General features: G+C 57.8%; 2 protein-coding genes across 3 annotated transcripts in view; one reads left to right on the top strand and one right to left on the bottom strand.

Moving 5' to 3' along the window:
- Nucleotides 1-1,505: 1,505 nt before the first annotated feature.
- On the top strand, nt 1,506-16,690 carry RBPMS (RNA binding protein, mRNA processing factor). 2 transcript variants are annotated; one of them, XM_074154270.1, is made up of 9 exons: nt 1,525-1,617; nt 8,391-8,468; nt 8,975-9,013; nt 9,155-9,217; nt 9,942-10,092; nt 10,892-11,022; nt 12,743-12,812; nt 14,178-14,283; nt 15,012-15,791. In XM_074154270.1, exons 1-7 carry the CDS (start codon nt 1,555-1,557, stop codon nt 12,803-12,805), a joined length of 588 nt encoding a protein of 195 aa, XP_074010371.1. In that variant the 5' UTR covers nt 1,525-1,554; the 3' UTR covers nt 12,806-12,812; nt 14,178-14,283; nt 15,012-15,791. The 2 variants fall into 2 exon arrangements, with proteins under 2 accessions (XP_074010372.1, XP_074010371.1); XM_074154271.1 differs by lacking the exon at nt 10,892-11,022 and having other exon boundaries at nt 1,506-1,617; nt 15,012-16,690.
- GTF2E2 (general transcription factor IIE subunit 2) overlaps nt 9,666-21,125 on the bottom strand; it is a 40,424-nt gene continuing 28,964 nt past the window's right edge. The window contains exons 8-9 of the transcript XR_012463454.1: nt 15,624-15,783; nt 9,666-9,824 (exon numbers count right to left, since the gene is read on the bottom strand). The gene's annotated coding sequence lies outside the window, so the exon portion shown is untranslated. The remainder of the gene's footprint in view (nt 9,825-15,623; nt 15,784-21,125) is intronic.

Here is a 21,125-nt window from a genome sequence, read left to right as displayed (position 1 = left end):
CCACCGTCCCTCATAGCCAGACACTTCCAACTCCCCCAAATCCAGCTGGCACGGCTCACTTCCACCTCCCCCCCAGCAGGAGAGGTTCTGCTCTGGTGGCAGGACATGCAGGCAGCCACCTGCAGATCTGGTTTGGCCACTGAGTCACAGAAAGGCGAGCCGTGACCTTAAACGCCTGTTCAGCACAAGCCTTCTGCCACCAGCAGGATGTCCTCAGCATCACCTCCGGTCCCCACCTGTTGTGTGCAGGCAGCATCTGCTCTGGACACGGTCACTGGTCAAACACTTGTCACCCTGAGGGTCTCCATCATGCTGTGCCGCCCTGGAGCCCAGCGTAGCCCTGTGAGACCACAGACACATCCGTGGGGAGGGGATGGTCAACCCAAAAACCCAAATGAGTAAGGTGCAAGGTACCCCCCCAGCCTCACCCAAAGCTCAGCTGAAGTAGGGAGAGGGTGGGAGTCTTAAATGCCAGGCAGGGAGGGGCTGCGGGTGGCCGGGACCCCAGGTGCAGATGGTTGGGGCGATGAGCCCCCTCTGGCAGGGCTGGCATGCCACAGCAGGAACCCCTGCTTTCATGTCACCTCCCTCCCACCACGGCCAGTCCCCCCTCCGGTGCCCCACTCCCCATCCCACAGCCAGCTCTGCCCCCTGTGTCCCCCTCCTTGCCCTGTGTCCCCAGCGCTGTCCCCTCCTCTGCTCCACAGCCCTGCTGCAGCCATGTCGCGTGTCACCAGCCTTGCGTTTCATGTCCCCAGGACTGTCCCCCATCTTCCCAGCCTTGTCCTGTGTCTCCAACCTTGTGCCCTGTGTCTTCAGTCCTGTGTCCCGAGTCCCCAGCCTTATACCTTGTGTCCCTGGGACTGTGTCCATCTCCCCAGTCTTGTGTCTTGTGTCCCTGGGACTGTGTCCATCTCCCCAGTCTTGTGTCTTGTGTCCCGTATCCCCAGCCCCGCATTGTGCGTCCCATCACCCATATCTCATATCCGTGGCCCTGTGTCCCATGTCCAGAGCCCTGTGTGCTGTATCCCTAACCCCATATCCCCATCCCTGTGTCCTGTGTCCCAACCCTGTGTCCCAGACTGTCCCCCATGTCCCTAGCCCCCTGTCTCGTGTCCACAGCCCTGCACTGTGCATCCCATCTCCTACATCCCATATCCCCAGCCCCGTGTCTTGTAGCCCCAACCCCATGTCCAGTGTCCCCAGTCCTGTGTCCCGTGTCCCATATCCCTGGGACTGCGGTCCCATGTCCCCAGCCTTGTGTCCCATCACCCCAGCCTCCTGTCCCGCGTCCCCAGCCCTGCGTCGTGCGTCCCATCTCCCGTGTCCATAAGCCCTGTTTCCGTGTCTCTAGCCCTCTCCCACTCCCCCGCCCCGCTCCCCTCCATCACCCCCGCGCCCCCCGCTCCCCTCCCGCCGCCTCCGCCCCGTCCCTCCCCCGGCCCCCTTCGCCCCGCCCCGGCCCCCCTTCGCCCCGCCGCCGTCCAGCCTTCAGCACCGCCCGCCCCGGACGCGGCTGCCGCCGGCGGGACGAGGAGCCTTCCCGGACGCACCATGAACAGCCTCCCCGCCGACCGGGAGGGCGGCCCCGCCGACACCGGCCTGCCCGAGGAGGAGGTAGCGGGGGAAAGGGGGGGGTGGGTTCGGGGGGGGACACTCCGCCGCGGAAGGGGGTGGGGAGGGTCCGGCATCCCCCTCCCCACCCGCGGTCCCCTGGGGGGGGCTGCGCTCCGCCAGTGCCCACGCACCCTACGCGGGGGGAGGGACTGTCCGCGATGGGGGGGGGGGGGGGTCCCGCCGGCTTCCGCGGGCCCGGGGCTGCTGCGGAGGCGAGGGGGGGGAAACGAATGGCGGGCAGCACATCCTCCGCTCCCGGGACATCCCACCGCATCCCCCTGGGTCTCCCTGCAAACACCCGTCGGCCTCCCCGGGGGAGACCTGCGGGCGCAGGGGAGCCCCACTCGAGACACGCAGTCCCCCTCCCCGTGGCGGTGTGTGTGTGGCAAAGCAGCCTCACCCCCCCGGGGCCGGTGCTTGGTGCTGCCGGGGTGGTTTTCGGGGTGCCGGTGGGTACCGAGGGGCCCGGCAGGCTTCGCCTTCCTCTTCCTGTGGGTCTCACCTCAAAGATGGACGAAACGCTCTCCTCCCCACGGGAGACAAACCCCACGCCCTGCCACGGGGACGGGAGCGGGGTTTTCTCCTTCCCAACGGTGAAGTTCCTGGGTTTGCCTGTGACCTTGAGATGGGAATTTGGACTTTGGGAGGGTGAGGGCAGGCAGATAGGATCTCTTCCTCGCCTTTCACCCGCTGGGCTGCTCCGGCATGTCCCCGCCAGCTTTTCCGTTGGGTCTCTGGTTGATAGATAACACCAGGATGCATCGCGGATCTGCTCGCCTGTTGTCGCCTACATCAATTTTTTTATTCCAGAGGCAGCTCCGGCCTGAAACTTCCTAAAGTTTCCCAAAGCGCCCCAATACTGGGGATTTTTTTCCACCAGTGGCCTTGCTGGGTGCAGGGCAAACGATGCTGCTGGGTCCTTGCGGGTGATGTCATGATGTGGCTCGGATGTGGGAGACATCCATTGAGGCCTGTTGCCTTTCCCAGCGGTGTGGCATGTGCCGTGCTGGTGAAGGGTAGCCCTTACTCAGCTCCTGGCCCTTGGGGACCCCCTGACCTTGCCATGCAGCCCTGTCCAGGGGGATGTGGGACACGAGGAGTCCCTGGAGGAGACGGCTGTGAGGTGCCAGGGTCCCCTGCCACATTGGGGACGTGTTAGGAGGGTGATGGCCACTTGTGCTTGCAAGCCGGGCTCCTCTGGTGCCAGGCAGGTATTTTTCACCGCACGAGTTTTTCCCAGCCCTGGCTGGAAGAGCCGGTGCAGTCGAGTATTTGTTTAAGCACAGGGCAAGGGGGTTGCCCAGCTACTGTGCCTTGCAAACCTCTTCCCTCCCTGGGGCTTGCCTTCCAGCCTCGTCTCTACCCCCCCCCCAAAAAAAAAAAAAAAAAAAGAGGGAGAAGCAGCACTTGTCCTGGAGAGGTTGAGGGTGCTGTGAGGTGGGACAAGCCCCCGTTTTGGCCCCTGCCTCCTCCCTGGGCTGGCAGGAGTCCCTCTGCCTGCTCCCGGCCTCCCCATCCCTCTCACCTCCCCCCCAGGAAGGACTGCCCGGCGCAGGGGAGCTTTGGGCTGGGGTGGGGGGTTCCCCATGGAGGATCCTGGCGGGGGGACCAGAACAATTTGGAAAGGAGGTCACGTCACTCTGGCCGGGCGAGAACGGCATGTAAAAGGCTCGACGGAGGCCTTATTTGGTAGCGGAGCAGCTCCAGAGAGCCCGGCTCGTGGCCCTGGTCCCCATCCCATGCCAGATCCCTCATCCCAAGGGACCGGGACGTGGGGAGGGAACCCCAGGGATGGTTTCTGGGGGGGATGGTGCCCAGTGAGTGGATAAGCTTTGCCTCTGTGGCCCCTGCATTGCATCCCCCCGTGCTCCTGCTTCCTTTCCTCCTTGGAGTGTGGGGTCGGGAGGGTTTGGGAGCAAACCCCGAGCGGGACACGGGTTTGCTCTGTTGCAATCCCCCGTCTGCTCCCTTGGCTTCTTGCTGCCTTTTTCTTCACCGCTTCCTGGTTCCAGCCCCAGCAGCTCCCGACTCGCTCTTCCCTGAGGGCTGCTCCTCTCCTCCTGTCCTCCGCCGGACGTTTGGCTGCCGGGACGGAGAAACGGCTCCGGGTGGCGGGGCTGGAGGCTGAGAGCAGTCCTCCCTCCGGCACCCCAGGGGCGGAGGAGCCGGCATCCCTCCGCCTCAGCCTTGTTTATGTCGGGGAGTTTTGTGGCTTGATGGCGTGCGTACACACAGCCCGGGAATCTAAACCCAGCCGAGGGGGACGCTCCATTAGCGGAGAGAATATTTACTCAAGGACTAATCCCTGCGGGGCTGGAATGCACCCCTGCACCCCGCTTTGCTGGGGAGGGGAAGCGGGGGGGGTGGAAAGCTCCGCTTCCCCTGTTTCACGGCTCGGTGGCAGCCCCGTGCCATCGCCCTCCCGCTCCCACCGGGCTCCGGTGCCTCCCCGGCGGCGGGCAGCCAAGCGGCTAATCGGCTGGTAGAGAATTAAAGCGAGCCCCCGCTGAAAGGTGGCGGACGGGGAGCTGGGGTTGAAGGAGGCGATTAAATGCCTCGTGAATGAATCACCCGGACGCCTTCCGCCTCTCCCCGACGGCCCCCGGCCTGTTAACGTTTACCGGGGGTGGTTTGTGCAGGGGCAGGGGAGTGTGACGGGGGGGCCCGGCATCCCTCGGGGCGCCACCATCTGATGGGGGTCCCAAGGCGGGAGAACACGTCCCTGGGGTCTGCTTACCTTCAGGAGACAAACCTGGTTTGTGGCTTCATGTGAGGACGAGGAGGAAGGCTGCTGGCGCTCTGCTATTGACCTTTCCGTGCTGGCACCATCCTTGAGCCATGGTTTGGAGACCCCCAGCCACCTCTTGGTCCAGGTTCCCACCTCTCCTTGCGTGTCCCCAGCCCTGACCATCCCAGTAACCCCCCGACTTCCCGTAGCCTCACACCCCTCCCCCCCCCCCCAGACCCTCTCCAACCTCCCTTAAACTGGCCCCAGATGAGACATAGTATTTCAGGGACAGCAGAAGGTGATGGTGGGACACAGAGGAGCAGAGGTGAGAGCGACAGGCCAGAAGTGGGATGGAGATGGCTTCCTAGGGAGAGAAGAGCAGCAGCAAAGGCTAGGAGAAAGCTTTCTGCAGGGACAATAAAAGCCGGGAGGGGATAAACCAGGAGTGAGGTGGCGGAGGTGGGATCCAGCGGCCCTGGCAAATCTGGGAGCTGTGGGCTGCAGCGGCAGGAGGACTGTGGAAAAGGGACTTCGTGTGCAGGCCCATAGCTGTCATCCCCGCTGAAGGAAATCAAGGTGGTGGTCACCTGTGGGGTCCTGCACCCATGCTGACTTCCCAGAGCAAACATCAGCACCTCTGACCGGGAAGAAACCTTTGTTTTCACCCCACATTTTAACAAGGAGGAGAGATGGATAAATGCTCCACCAAGAAGTAACTCTGAAAAATGCCTGTGCAGCAGAACTGAAACAAAACAGCTCAGGCTGTCCGAAACGGGAGGTGTCCGGGATGCAGGAATCCCACCACCATGCTCCAGCGCCCTTCGCTAATCCTTGCTAGGGAGCTGTACGTCTGGCCCTATCCACAAGACTCTTGGGAGCACGTCTCGCCTGATCCACCTCTGAGAAGGGGTCGTTTTTCCCTGTGGAAGAGCATATACCTGCTTGCCAGCTGACAATTTCTCTAAAAGGGCTTTTTTTTCCCTGCCTCGGAGGCAGGATTTTGCCCTGGGAGCATTCCTGGTAGAGGATGGAGGCTGAGCCCCTGGGATCTCCCGGCACAGGAAAGCCTGGAGCAGCTCCCTGCGGGCTGAAGCTCCTCTTCCATTTAAGGGCAGGAGTAATATTTCCGCCTAAAATCTTTTCCTTGGCAGAAGGATATCCGTCCAGCCTGCTGGGAATTATCTCTGAGGACGCTCGCTTTTGCTGCCAGTCCCACCTCGTTTTAACGCAGTCCGAACCCTCCCACCTGCTTGTTACCCAGCCCAGCGAAAGGATGCTGTTTATGTAGGACCTACTCAAACATCGCTTTGGCTGCGTGTGCCAGTGTCCCAGCACTCTTTTGAGGGGTGCAGATGGGGAGCACTCATCACCTCGTATCCCCCCCCCCCCGACTCCCAGACATCCTTTTGAGGCTGGAAACCAGCTGGGGGATCCTTTGGAGCCCTTCTCCCTCTCCTGCTCGCCGCTGTATGATTTTACGGTTTAAAACTTGGCCGACCTGCGTTTGAACTTTCAAAGAAAACAAGTCATTACCGAAGAGAAGGCCTTCCTTTGCGAGGAGGCCGAATTTCGGAGCGTTTTTCAGGGTCTTTTATCTCTCCCATCTCTCTGTCGTGCGGCTATGGGGCTAAATGATCTGTCGATCCAGGTTCATAGGGGTTTGGATTTCAGGGAGGCGGCAAATTGGCGGCGGGTTCTCCCCTGGAGCCGCCTCTGCTGCCTCTGGTGTTTCACACAGCTCCCCAGGGAGAGGAGAGGCGGGAAGGCAGCGTGCTGGTGAGGACCATAGGCTCGAGGGCTGATGGAGACAGAGGGGACCATGCAGGGATGCTCAGTGTCCTCGGGAGGCAAACCCAGCTGGGAGGGTGGATGTCTCCCGGATAGCAGCTGCTTTTAGGTGGAGCTGTCTGAAGGGGAATATTTTTTCCCTAGGAAAGGATAGATTTGCCTTAGATTCATAGATTCATAGATTGGTCCAGGCCGGAAGGGACCTCCAAAGGTCATCTAGTCCAACTTTCCTGCAGTCAGCAGGGGCACCCCCAACTAGATGAGGTTGCCCAGGGCTGCCTTTGCATTGAATTTCACGGACACGAGGGGAGCTCCTCCAGATGAATCCCTCCCCAGCCCCCCCACTGGGAGAAATTCTGGCGGTGCCTTCACGTGCAGCATTGAACACCTTGGGATGCTCCACCACCCTCTGATCTTAGAAGACAGGCAGAAAGCTGGTGGGAGTCCACCAAGGTGCCTTGGAGAGGGCTTCCAGCCCACCGTGGACTGTCCCAATAGGGGAGACAGGCTGCTGGGTTGTGCCTACCTGCAGCCCTGGCTCAGGAAGGGGTGAGGACATGCCTGTGCAGATCCCATCCAGCCTGGAGCTCTCAGCATCCCTCTGGGAAAGACCATGAGCATCCTTTCCTGGCTTTTCCATTCCTTTCAAGCGTGGGATGGCCGTACTTTCATTGCTGGCTTGTTTTCTGGCAGCCCCTGAGCACCCAGCAATGGGTACCAGCAGCTGGGTACCAGCAGCGATGGGTATCACTTGGGCTGTTGACACAAGGGCTATATGCAAACAGCCCCCAGTACCTTTTGTTATTTAATAGATATGGGTCAGCCAGAGGTTTTGTTACACAAAGCAGGAATGTTTGCTGCTCCCAGGCTTGGAGATGGGATAGATAGCTTATCTGCAAGAGAAAGAAGAAATGTCAGCAGAAGAATAGGCCTGGGCTGGCTGTTTCGGGCTCTGTCCCAGGGAATGGAGCAGGCAGGGTGGCTGCCCAAAATATAAAATAATAATAAAAAAATAATCAAGGTTTTCCCCTCCTCCAGCCCAAATCTGGCAGCTTGCCACCCAGGGTGGGTGACCTTGGTCTAACCCCTCCGGACCACCTCTTACAAGGCATTTGGGTGCCTGAAAAAATAAGCTACAGCCATCAAATCCTCCAGACTACTTCCCGTTACAATGCTACAGGAGCAGCAGGAGCGGGGCTGGCTCGCAAGCAAGCCCAGAGCCGAGGGGGACAGCAAGGCAGGGATCCCACCTCGATGGGCTCCATCCCCAGGCGCCCCAGCAAGAGCAGAGCTGGTGGGTGATAGCAGCCAGGGTCCAACCTGGCCACGGGGACACAGCAGGGCCGAGACCTAGCGGGTTCTGAGCCTAAATACAGCTCCGGGGCGGTGGGCAGGGTATGTGGGTGGGGGAGTCCAGGTGGGGTCGTTTGAGGCCATTGTCAGCCCCAGGCTCCTGCAGGCCCCTAGCCATCAGTCACCAAAGGGTTTGGATGAGATTTTGGGGATGAGGAAACGGGGACTGGCAGCAGGTCCAGCTGTTGGTCTGCCGCCCCACACCGCTCCCCCAGTTACAAGCTGATTGTAAAGTAAAACCATCCTGGCACAGGTCTTGCCCAGGTGGGGTTTGCCCATCCCTGGGGAGCCCCACATCCCCCCCTGGGGTCAGTGGAAGCAGGGTTTCTCTGAGATGCCCTGCCTTTGAGGATGCTGCCCATGGCAAACATTACATCCACCCAAAAATGGTAAAAACCCCTTAAAAGGTGACTTTTACAAATCGGGGACAGGCTGCTTAAAACCAGCCCCATCCAAACCAGGGCCATTCCTCCAGGAGAAAGAGTTGGAGTTTGATTCTCCTGGTCTTTAATGAGCTGCTGCAATTAAATAGAGACAATAGGCATTGTTTGCAGAGCACGGGCTCTGCTGGGGATGCCAGGAGTGATCCTTTTTGCCAGACCAGGGTAGGAAGGCACTGGGATGCTGGCAGCCTTTTCAACATGGAGAGCACTCAGTGTGGTGAGGACGGGTCTCAGTTACCTTCCCATGGTGTCTTCACAGCTTGCTCCACGGTCCCCAGAAGGATGGGGACTCCCCTCCCCAAAATGCTGCATCCCCCAAGTGTGGCTTAAGGCTTTTGGCTGCTCATGAGGTTCCCCTCGGGCTGGCATTGTCCCTCTGGTGTGCCACCACCTAAGGCATGGGGTATCCCCAAGTCTGGGATGAGGGAAGGTCCCCAGGAACCTCCTTTCTTCTTTTCCAGGTGAGGACACTCTTTGTCAGCGGGTTGCCTCTGGACATCAAGCCCCGGGAACTTTACCTGCTCTTCAGGCCCTTTAAGGTACCAGACTGGGGAGAGGAGAGTGGGCCTGGCCCCCTGCCCCATTCCAGTGGCCCCACCAACCTTGGTGGGATCTAGGAGCCTGCTGGTTTCCCCTAAAAAAGTTTAACTTGGTTGTTTTATTAACAGAAACAAATTTCTGCCCCTGGCATCGGGCGCTTTGATTGCCCTGGGGTTTTAGTTGCACGTTGAGTTGTGCCCCATTTAGCAGCAGAAGAGCCTTGGCTGCAAACCTCTCTGGTCCCTTCACCCTGCCAGACCTGCAGCTCAGACACCGGCTCTTTTCAAACGTGAAGGATAATGTTACCAGGCATCCAGCATCCCTACAAAATACCAGTGGCGGCGTGTCCCTGCACTGGTGCTGAGCCTTGGCGAGCCACCCCCCGCCCAATGTCCCCCCAGCTGTAGGGCTGCCGGGTGGTGGATGCGGCTGCTCTCCCTCTCCAAGGGGCAGCTGAATTGCAGGGATCTCCACCAAACACCCTTTTTTTCTTCTTTTCTTGCAGGGGTACGAAGGGTCTCTCATCAAACTCACCTCCAAGCAGGTAGGAGCCGCTCAAAACGGGGCAAGCATCCCACGCCACGCTCCCACCCTCCCCTGTCACCGCCAGTCCCCAAGGCGGGGACGGTTTCCTCTTTGCTCCCCGCCAGCCTGTCTGATGGTGCCTCCTCTCCTTCCTCCACAGCCCGTGGGCTTTGTCAGCTTCGACAGCCGCTCCGAGGCGGAGGCAGCCAAGAACGCCCTGAACGTGAGTGTGCCCGGCTGCTCCGTTTTTTCGGGATTTATTCCCCGCTTTGTTTCCCTGTCCCCAGATACTCTCCGAATTCCTCCATCCTGGGGACGTGCTGGCCCCACCACCGCATCTGCGTCCTCCCTCCTGGGGGGCTGCATCCCTCTCGCCTTTCCCAGGCCATCCGGGAGGGCTTGGACCCTCAGGATTAGAGCCTTAGATATGAGTTGGTGAGAGACGCCTTTCCCAGCCTCTCCTGTTTCTTCAGCAGGAAAAACCCCAGCTAAAGCTGCAAAAGAAAAAGCAAATTTCACTCCCCTTTAGCAGCTCCCTCCTACCTCTGCGGAGTGAACCTCCTGAAAACAGTCACGGGGAGAACCGCGTGGAGACAGTTTTCCAATTCCTCCCCAGGTTTTGGTTGGTTTTTGTTGTTGTGGTTTTTTTTTTTTTTTCTTGTCTTCATTTTCAATGTAAAACTTTTTTTCTTCTGGCTCCACTAATCCCTCTGGATAAGAGCTGGGCCGCGCGGGATGCCGACTGCCAAATATGGTGCCGATGCTAAAGATGCCGGAGGAATGCGAGCCGCCTCGGGGCCCGGCAAATTAGCTCATTTCAAGGCTGGAAGCTGAAAAAAAAAAAAAAAAAAACCAAACTAAAAAATAACTAATTGGGAGTTATTTTTGCTGCGGGGCTGGCACGCGGTGCTGCTCGCCCACCCGCCGCGCCTCCTTCTCTCCCGCAGGGCATCCGCTTCGACCCCGAGATCCCCCAGACGCTGCGGCTGGAGTTTGCCAAGGCGAACACCAAGATGGCCAAGAGCAAGCTGGTGGGCACCCCCAACCCCAGCACGCCTCTCCCCACTGCCGTACCTCAGTTCATCGCCCGGGAGCCCTGTAAGTACCAGCCCTGGCTCTCCCGAGGGAGCCCCGCGCGGTCCCCCTGACATGCCACCATGGCAGTGCCAGCAGGTTTTGGGGTGGCAGGCGCCAGGGGTTGGCCCCCTCGTCATTTGCCTCAGGAAAACGCTGTATTCGGGCAATTCGATGTTGCGCAGAGATCCCGAGTGGATGTAGTGATGCCGGGCCCCCGGTGCGGGATGTGGAAGGAGCAGGGATGTGGCAGCAGGCGGGGGTGATGCGGAATGCCAGGTCCAACTGGAAGCAGCAGCACCCACTTGCTGCAAGCACAGTGGCACCTGCCGGCTGGTGGCCAGCGGTCCCCAAAGACAGCTGGAGAGGATGCAGGGGCAGGTGACAGATGGCCGAGCAGGGCACACGGGAGCGGGACTGGCGGGGGGCCTCGGTGGAGACCTCGGCGACGTCTTGCCCCTTTCTGCCACTGGAATCCCCAGCATTTCTCTGGCGGACGCCGGTTCCTCGCCTTGCTGCTGCGCGCGAGCACGAGCCGCACGCTCTCCCCTGCGCCCCCCCACACGGGGCAATTAAGCCTCTCGGCGGTGACGCAGCCGGCCCCATGGCATCGCTCAGCCCCGTGTTTTCCCAGTGGGCGAGTTCGGCGTTGGCTTTGCAGATCGGCTGTGGCCGGCGACACCGGCACGACGCGCTTTTCTCCGGGGGAGGCTCCGCTCTGCTTCGGGGGGGAGAAGGAAGAACCGGTGGTGCTGCTGACCGTGGCGTGGCGGGGACCGCAGCTCGTCGGTGGCTGTTAACTCTCCTTCTTCTTTTCTTGCAGATGAGCTCACAGTGCCTGCACTTTACCCCAGTAGCCCTGAAGTGTGGGGGCCGTACCCTCTGTACCCAGCGGAGTTAGCACCTGCTCTACCTCCTCCTGCTTTCACCTACCCCGCTTCGCTGCACGCCCAGGTAATTCAGACCCATCCGCCACCACTGCGCTCACCCTCCTGCCCACCCTGGAGCCCCCTCCGCTAACCTCCGCCCGGCTAACAGGCACTGCCCCCCCCCCAACCCCCCCCCCCAAGATTTAGGGATGGCACCCAACCTGAGCTGAGAGCTGGCAGCACCGCCTGCCTCTCCCCAGAAACCTCTCTCTGCCTTCCTACCTTCGCTCTTGCCCGGGGCGGGGGGAGGGGAGGGAGGGATGGGGGATGCCAAGGCTGGACCATCTCCATCGCTCCTGGCACCAAACGACCCAGCAAGACTGGGGGGGTCCCGGGCCGCCCCTCGGGCACGGCTGGGATGCAGCTTGCCGCCGGATGCGGGGTGTGAAGGAAAGTGACTCTGACAGGGAGGAGAGGGCAAGCGAAGCGCAAATGGAAGAACCCATCTTTTATTGACGAGGCGCTCTCTTGTCACAAGCGCTTTCCCGCTGGCTGTCACTGCCGGTGGCCGCCGACAGCAGCACAACGCCGTTAAAAATTAACCACCCGCCCCGGGAGAGGAGCAGGGAAAAGAAGAGAAGAAATGGAAATGGAGGTGGTGGAGGATTTCTCTGCAGTGCCAGCCTTCGGGATGTTTCCTGGAGCGGCATCGGGGGGGGGATGCTGGGAAGAGACCCCCCGCTGTGGGGAGGGAACGGGCAGCTGCTTCCCCAGCAGCCGCGCCGGACATCATCCCATCCCGGCTTTCGCTCCTCGCTGCCGGCTCTCGCTTGGCGGTGAGCAGGAGGAAATGAGCGCACGGAAACAGATTTGCTGGATAAGCTGCATCCGAAAGGCTTTTGGCGCTGGTTTGCTGGGACTGAGCCGGGTTATCCGGAGCCACCATCGCTGGGAGCCGGAGGCAGCTGGGGGCTGGTTTGAACAGGAGGGCGAGGAAAAGCACTCAGTGTAGAAACCGGCCGCAGCCTTTGGATGAAACTCCAGCTTTTCGGGCCCTGCTGTTGATAGGAAGAGCAGCGGTAAATATTATTGCAGCTACGTACTTGCCTTGTCAAATAACGGCTAACAGGCAGCACCTGCGCGGCTCGGGAGGCCGGGGAAATGGCCAGCGAAGGGAATGGAGGCTTAAGGAGGGATCCCCGTCAAGACCCAGGCTGAGACCTGATGTGAGACACTGTGAGAAGTATTATCCGCCGTGGTTATAGAGCCGGCGCGGCAGGGAGGATGGTGGTGGCACGTTCCCCTGGGTGCTGTGGTGAAGCAGGCAGTGCTCTCTGGGCTGGGGGCTGTAGCGTGTCCCTGTCCCCATCCTCCTGTGTGGCTGCCGGTGTTGGTGGGGGGACGTTGGAGAGGGGGTGCCACCACCCAAACCTGAGCTGCTCGCTGCAGGGTGGCCTCCCCGGCTGGGTCCAGAGAGCGGCGGGACAGGGAAGCTCAGGATGGTGGGGACAATGTGACATTATCCAGCAGAGCACCGAGCCACCAGGTTTTGGCGTCTGACATTTCCCCCCTGCCCCGTCTCCTGCGGGTTTTGCAGGTGTGGGGAGGGGATAAGACCACCTCCTGCTTGGTGGGACCGCAGTGCTACCATCCCGGCTCGGTCCTGCTGCAGGCAGCAATGCTGGGGGCTGAGCGTTCCTGTCTGAACCAGAGCTGGGATGGATGGCTTGTTTTGACCCTGGCTCCTGACAGGGTTGGTGGCCACCAAACCTCTCATCCTCTGTCTGTCCCTTTTGTCTTTACAGATGCGCTGGCTCCCTCCCTCCGAGGCTGGTTCTCAGGGCTGGAAGTCCCGTCAGTTCTGCTGAATGCCGGGTGAGTGCCGCCTCCCCGCTCCCCTCCTCCTGCGCCGGCCTGGTGGGCTGGGGGCCACCTCCACCCTTACCCTGAGCTCCTCGGGCTCTCCGGCAGCACAAGGGTGGCCAGATCCTATGCCCGCACTGGTGAGGCCGCTTTCCAGCAGGCAGCGTAGGTTCAGGTGCCCTCCTTGCCCCCAGGAAGGGGAGGTCTCTGCCACCATTCACCCCAATGCTTCCCCAAATATCCCGGGGCAGGATGGAAAGGCCGGTCCGTGGCTGCCAGCCCGTGCTGTTGCAGCAGCAAAGGCTGCGTGCCTGGAGCGTGTGGCGATGGCACGGTCCCGCAAACGGAGACAGCATTGAGGCTGCCCAGCTGAGGGCAACCTCCACCCCCAGAGCACAATGCAAACATCTCATTAAACCTTAATGAGAACTCTCCAAACAAGAAGCACGGCGTTACCAAGTGCCCCGCTGCCCGGCAGGGGGTGGGGGGCTGCTCTGATTGATTACACCTGTGACATCTTCAGACGGAAAAAGCCTTGCAAGATACAGTCTGCAAATAACTTGGCCTTTTGTGGATAAATAAACAACGGGGATTCAAATGGAAGAGGGGAAACAGGCATTGCTTGCCCCGTGATCCCAGCCCGTCCCGACCACCCCAGCTGCTGATGCCTGCCGGGAAGCCTCCTGCAGAGAAACCCCAGAGGATCCAAGGAGGTGGCAAGGCTCCAGCATCAGCTGTCCGTGCCACTACTCTGCCCGTGCCACCACTCTGCCCGTCCACCTGGGACCTGCAGCCCTGTGTCATGGCCACGAGGCTCACTCACCCAGGGAGGGTAGGAGGACCGGCCGTGGCTGCAGCCGACCCGAGACTTGGATCTGCAAAGCATTTATTGGCTATTTTAGGCCCAGCAGATAAAAATAGGGAGCAGCGAGACTTTGGGAACCAGCGGTTCTTCCAAAATATGGAACGTGCCAATGTTTCCAGCTAAAATGTAAGCAGAGCCGTATTTGGGAAGGGGAGATGAGTGAATCCCTTGGACCAGGTCCACCTGCCTGCAGCAACCCTGGTAGCCACAATGGGTGGGGTGAGGATGGAGGGTTGGGGACCTCCTGGCTCCCCTCCAGGCTCCTCCAGCCGGGAAGGGCTATGGCACAGCCCAGCGAAGGGTTTTGCTGCCGCCCTGGCTCTCCTGCCTGCATCCTCCCCATGTTTGCCACGTGGAACCCATCAGGGCAGGGCTGAGCTGCAAAGTGTCCCCTTAGAAAGCACCAACCCTGGCCACCACAAAATAACCTCTCCCTGAGCACACCAACCTCAGCCCCTGTCTGCCAGCTGCCCCTGCCAGCGTCCCTAACCCTCCGCTGTGTCCCCTTGCAGGTCTCAGGTGTGTGATGGTGGCCTACAGTCAGTCTTGTGGGTATTAATGGAGTCTTCCAAGGCGGCTACTGGGTTGGCATGCTCTCCGCAGAACCACAGTGTGCTGGTAAGGCTGCAGCACGGCGCCAGGCTGCATGAGGGGGATGTGGCTGCTTTGGGGAGGGAGTAGAGGGGCGAGGAAGCCAACGCAATGTGCCCAAGAAAATGGGCAGTGAGGCGGATGAGTCCCCGGGATTGATCCCTGCAGGGCGGCATCGCTGCTCCTGCTATGGCATGGTGCCTCCAGCACCGCTCTGCCATTCCCGCGTTTATCGTTATCTGGGGCGAGAGTTTCGACAGCCGAGGAATGCCTCTCGGCTTTGAATTACCCCCGGTAATCTCATCTCGCTGCCGTCCTCGCTTCCTGCCTTGGATCAACACAGACTGAATTCCTCTTAAGTGCAAAATTCAACTCAAAACTTAACTCTCAGCTTCCCAGCTGGTGCCTCCTCAGTTAAAACCCCAGGGGCTACAGCCATCGGGAGGAGCAAACTGGGACCAGTGGGTCCTTCCCCTCTGCCTGGCCAACCGATCCTGGGGTGATGACAGCCCCGGCTCTCCCTGCAGGCATTTCCCACCTTGTCCTTCCCCGGTTAAACAACTGTCCTTGGAGCATGGGCTGCTCCTTTCCTCACCCCATTTCCAAAACAGGCCTCCCTCTCCCCCAGGCTGCGGCACGGGAGCTTCCCCGCAAAGGAGAGAGATAAACCACAGCGCCTTTTCTGCTTTGCCTCAGCCCAAGATTGTGGCCGTTTGCTTTTTTCTTATTTTTAACACCTCTCTCTGTTGTTACAGGCTTGAAAAAAAAAAAACCTCACACAAGTTTGGATTCCTCCAAGACTTTCCCACAGCCTCTATCACACATCTGCTCTCCTAGAAGAAAAATGGAAAGCATACCTAGTAATAATATTTTCCTCTTTTACACTGTATATTTGTAAGAAAGAGTGTGTTACTTCTGAAAGCATGGTTTGACAGGCATTGCTGTAGTGTTTGAAAAGTCTTTTCAAACAGAACCATAGGAAAGCAGACTACAAAAAAAAAAAAGAAAAAAAAAAGCGAAACGAGAGCAAGTATTTTTGTACCAAACCTCCTAAATAGGACAATCTTACACTGGGTCGGACCACAGGTTTTGTGCTTGACTTTCGAATGCTTGTAATTAAGAGTGTCTATCCCCCCCCTGCCCCGTCGAAGCTGCATGTCAAAGGCATGATGTTCACGTGTGTGCGGATGTCGAGATGCACGATTCGGGTTTGTAGGAATTGTGCTTCCCTCTGGCACAGGAACTGTGCTCCGGCTGTGTCGGCAAGACGTCTGCGGACACGTACAGTATTACCGTTTTCTTCCCAGTTGTACCAAACGACAACCAGGCAGGACAATCAGGAACTTTCTTATGGTGATTTTTTTTACCTTAGGGCTATGTTAATAGCTTGCTGTGCAAAGCTTCGGCATGGTACAACGGCTCGGATCAGGGATGGGCAGAGACAGCCCACACATGTAGCAAGGTGACAATTTGCCTCCTCCTCTTCCTGCCATGACTGCTTGAAGTTGTTATGGGCAACGTAAACTGCTGTAATGAGAAAAAAAAAACAAACCAACAAGCCCTCGGTTCACCAGCTTACTCGAGGTTGGGCGCAAGTCCCGAGCGAGCCGAGGGGCTTAGACGCGTGCCTACCATTACGCCAAAGCGCTGGGCTGAACTGGGGTTTTAGTGTCAAAGTTATGCCGATCCAGCGGCTTGCTGTGTATAATTTCCATGTTTCCATGTGCAAAGACAAGAAGGGAGGCTGCTAACACCCTTGGGGCAGTATCTGTGGCCTTTACAGAGATAGCATACCAGCAGAGACTGCTTGACTTTATTAGTCTTTCCTTCTCCTTGCTCCCGGAGGAATTTGGAAAAAGAAAGAGCAAAGCAAACCAAAACAAAACCTCAAAGAGATTTCACTTTCTTGTAAAAGGGGGTGCAAAACTTCTCCTTCCATTGCCTTTCCCCCCCAGCCCCATCTCTGCTACAGAGTACACTGAGCTCAGCCACTGCCCAGGGCTGGTTTCCCAGCTGCACTGAAGACACAGGGTGCCCGTGGCCTCGTTAAACATCATAACCTTTTTCTTCCTCCTTCATTTCATTCTGTGGGTGGGCCACAACAAGACAGCTGAGATTTCAGCTGCTGGAGCCAGGGCGGGGCGAGGGGTGAGATGGTGCAGTGGGAAACTGACCCCTTGGGGTCTTCTGTAAAAACCAGGATTGATAAAGGCGACGCGAGAAGAAATCAATTCCAAGACAAACCTCTGAGCGGCTCTAAAAGGAACGATACCAGCGTTTCCAAGCGACGGACTAACTCTTTTAGCAAACTATTTCCTGTACTTTGTCTTGTGGAGAGGAGAGAAGCTTCCACATTGTCTACTCCGCTTTTGGAAATATGTTTAAAGGTACTTTTCTATTGTGATTTTTTAAAAATAAAACCAGTGATTATTATAAGTTATGCGCAGAGCGTCATCATGTGCTGTGTATCTGGTTAGGAACAGGGGGAAGGATCCTAACCCGCCCTTTGGGGCCTCAGGGAACAGCAGCCTCCTTCCTCCCTCGGGGTATTTGAAGGCAACGCTCCTGAGGGACGTGATTTTTCAGGGCAGATACCTGATTTTTTGGGGCAGATACTGTTGTCCCACTTGGCTTGCTTGGATCTCTAGGAAAGCTCCAAAATCCAGGCTGGAAGGATCAGCAGGCTTTAAAGGAATGACTCCAAGTTTACAAAGATGTTATCAGTTAGTTTTTAAACCTACTAATCTTGGCACTGAGCACAGGAGCTAAGCTGCGATTTTCCATGAGCTCAGCCACAGCAGAGGCAAACGTAACCTAGAGACGAAGGGCCAGATTATTATTTAACACGCTGAGATTTTTGAAAAACTTGGTTCATAAGCCCAACCTAGAAATTCTTCCTCCTTCCTCTGCTCCGCCCCCGCCCTGATAAATGTGACCAGCGTCCCCAGGAGCCTCATCCAACAAGCCAGACTCCGAAAACAAAGTACCAGGAACAAGCTCCAACTTAACTAACGCAGCCTGGAGAATGGTGCGTAAAGGACGTTATTAAAGCAGGCTACAAACTCCAGGGCGGAAGAAAGAGGCATGGTGGTGTTACTTGAAACCCCCGGCTGGCAGGGATGAGCTGGGGAGTTAAGCCCTTAATATTGGATGCTAATCCTGCCGCGGCCACCGCAAGTCACAGCTTTCTTTCCGAGTTGCATTCAGGGGAGAGGTTTCTTGGCAGGCCCAGGGTAGGAAGGGAAGAGAGCGACAAGCTGCGAGCGCAACGCGAACATATTGCTCAGCCCAACTGCTATTCAGAGCGGCGGTAACTGGCCGACACCACTGTACCAGGCATCCTTTTAGCGAGACACGCAGATGCTTTTGGGAGCGGAGTCAACAGCAAACATCCTCCAGCTAAGAAAGCAATGAAACACGCACGCATCCTCCTGGACTTTGCCTGGGCACAGCATCTGCTCCCCGATCTGCCCTGCAAAAGGAAGCGGGGCCTTGCTGAAAATATTTAACTTCTTGAATCATTTCTTTTTTTTTAATTCCCCCTGTAAGCCAAACTGTTTTCAGCTCTGTGCTGATCAGCGTTGCCCTCATCAGTGAGGGGTGGGAGTGGCAAGCTGCTTGCCCAGCCCCTGCGTCTCCTTTGCCTGTGGTGACCTTTCCCCATGCGGCCAGGGGAACATTCCTTCCCTGTGACCATTGGGGCACTTACAGGAAGGCCAGAGCTGCTGGCTGACACCAGGAGATTGCAAAATGGGACCAGGGACTCCCAGGCCAGTGCTGGCATCCGATACTGGGGATAAGTCCCAGGGGAAAACGAACAGGCAGAGCTGGAAAAACCAAAAAGAGAAAATTTCGCACTCTCATTGTTTCCACTTTCCCAAGTCTTTCTCTCCCCATCCCCCTAACAGCAAGGCTAAACTCAGGGAGAGGGGAGTGCGAACATCTCCCTTCTATGCATCCCTGCACCCCTGCGCAGAGGTTTGCTGCCCCGAGGCTTCCCACTGATGGGCAGCAGGCTGGAAGCAACGGTGAAGGCAGGGAATGGGCTGGCAAGGTCTGCAGAGAAAAACACAGTGCTAACTCCCCACATCGGACGGACACAATTGAGCAGTGGAGGAATGGACACAAGACAGGAGAGCTGTATCTCCCAGAGGATTGTATGGGGGGACAGGCAGCCTGTGCAGGCAGTGGTGAAGGCAGGGACTAGTGGACGGTGCTGTGGGAACGGAGACGGGCCAGCCAGGGCAGGGAGAGCAAAGGGCAGACAGAGCCGGCGCCGAGGCCGGCCAGCAGCGCCCGCAGCCCGGACAGGGCTGGGAGGAGGAGTGAGACCAGGACCAGCTCCTGCAGGCCTCCTTGGGAGAGCAGTGGAAGGAATAATAAGGCTGGGAGAGGAAAGATGAGATAGCACTGGGGTTTGGCCAGGCAGCTCTGGAGGCTGAGACACAGGCTGGGAGGGAAGCCGTCGGCTAAGAGCAAAGAGGTGGCCTTGTGAGGACAACTGGGGCCAGGATGAAGGGGCAGCACACACCGTGGATTTGCTCCCCAATTCTTGAAGCTTGGGGAAATTGAGAGGCGTCAGCCAGCAAGTCACCACACTCCCTGAATACTGCCAGGCACAGCTGCTCTGTGCTCCCTGCCAGCATGAAAAGGCTCCACGTGCCTGGGAAAGCAGGCAGCTAGAGGGTCAGCCATCTCACTACTCTGGGAAGGACCAGGATAACTGCAGACAGGGGATTGCACAGCACACCTAAAAGCTTGAAGTTTGCACTGGGGCTGTGCCTGCAGCTCAGAGGCAGGGCAGCCATCCCCAGGCAAGGTAGTGCTTGCACCAGGGAGACAATTCAAATCAGGGAGATGAGCAGGGTGCCACAGATGTGTGCCCTGCAACTGCCGGTTACCCAGAGACCCAGGCTTCAGCCAACATTTCAACACTGTTATCTGCCTTGCTGCCACGGTCAGGCTAGAAACCAAGACGATGGTGGAGCTTAAAAAGCAAAGCTAAGAAATACCATTAGCAGATCCCTGAAATGCTTCTTCTAAAACACGAGGAAGTCAACCATTAGCGGAGTCTGGACTTCATCTCTGTAGTTTCCATAATTAATAAACAGCTCAAGAGGGAATAGAGAATACAGCATAACTGATGGAGGCAGGAGGAAATCACACAAGTACTTCAGGCCTTGGATGTAAGCCCAGAAGTGCAGGTATAGTCAAAAAATTAACTTAATGGAAAGACAACCTCCTGCCTTAACCATCCTTTTCCCCTGTTGTGCTTGCACTTTGCACAACGTCCAACCCATGAAGCTGGTGGAGTCCAACACATGGGTCCCAGCCACAGAAGCCCTGATGAGTTTTTGGAGTCACAGCTGGTTTTTTTCTGGGCTGCTGGGTAACACAGAGGCTGCTGCACACACTTGCAAACCAAAGCAGCAGAAAGCAAGACAGCAAGAAACAAGAACTGCTCTTACAGCAAGCTGGGCGGCACTGAAGAAGTCAGAGCTCAGACCCACAGGAGCATGTGGGTAAAAGTGGCCTCAGGAGAGGACAGGACTGTTGCTAACAAGAGATCAGGGCAGCCTGGTCTTTTCCAGGCGATGTTTGAAACCTCCCTGGATGGAGACACCTCCCCACCAGCTTTTTTTTTTTTTCCTAATATCCAAGCCAAACTTCCCACATTCCCCTATTATGTCATCTGCCACGGCTGCCAAAAAGAGTTTGACCACATCATCTTCCTAATTGCCCTTCACATCGCTGTACCCGTGATTAGATGGTCCCCAGCCACCTCTTCACCACAATGAGCTGTCCCAGCTCCCCAGTCTCCTCCCAGGCCCTCTACCCCAGGAAACCCAACCAGACCCTCCCCAACATCCCTGCACCCCTCTTGAATGGAGGGGGGAGGCCCAAACTGGACACAGTTTCTGGGTATGACCTCTCCAGTGCTGAGCAGAGAGCCAAAAGCTTCCCTTGCTCCGTTGGCCATTGCTGGAGGGGCACAGGCTGCATTCACCTCATTCAGAAAGAGAGCAGCTACAACTATGCAATACCCAGCACAACAGAGAAGCTGCCTTCCTGCCGAGAGCCCTGCTGCGTCCAGACAAGCCCTCTCTTCTGGGGAACTGCCACTCTTCCTTATCTGCTTTACAGGGATGTATCCAGAGAGCCTGTGCAGGACTGACAAGACAGACGTGGTTGGGAACGAACCTACAGAGCCAGAACAGACCTAAGAAGCAGCACAGAAGCAGACCCTCTCTCCTCTAGGAGGAGATCAAGCCCCAAACCGCTTGGCATTCTGCATTACAGCAAAACACCAGCCCAGGGTTCCCAGCTGGTGCGGTGCTGCCTTTTGCAAGCACCCCTAGAGCCAGGCTGCGCAGTGCTGTAGCAACGCCAGCTACCTGAGGTGGCCAGGAACGCTGTTTTTAGGCGGATGCCTCTCTTGGTGACAACTCAGCGGTGGGCCTGGATGATCCAGCCATATCCCTGACTTTGCCAGCAGCAGAAAGACAGTGCCAGCAGATCAGGGACTGAGCTCTCCCCTCCCCTGTGGTTGTTACCGGTTAGCCTTACCAGTCTTAACCAGTCAACAGTAAGCACTCAACTTGACTGGACATCCTCCTCCAGATGCAGTAGCTGCCAGAGGCCCCCGAGGCAGTAACACACAAAGGAATTTGGGCCTGGTACATTAGCAGCGACCGGAAAGCAAGCAACAAAGCTGGAAATAATGAGATGTCAGTGCCATAGTTGCTTCTAGTCATCTGCAAATGCAGGCCTTCCTCATCAGCAGGTACCAGGAGCCCAGCTCTCCCTGGTGGCCCTGCACCGCCTGCCTGTGCTCATGTGAAGTGACAGCCCTCGCTGGCTACATCCAC

This window comes from Numenius arquata, chromosome 10 (assembly GCF_964106895.1).
Source record: "Numenius arquata chromosome 10, bNumArq3.hap1.1, whole genome shotgun sequence".
In the NCBI taxonomy this organism is placed as follows: Eukaryota; Metazoa; Chordata; class Aves; order Charadriiformes; family Scolopacidae; genus Numenius; species Numenius arquata.
Note: the sequence above shows the minus strand (reverse complement) of the source record. Positions and strands in the feature narration are given on the sequence as shown.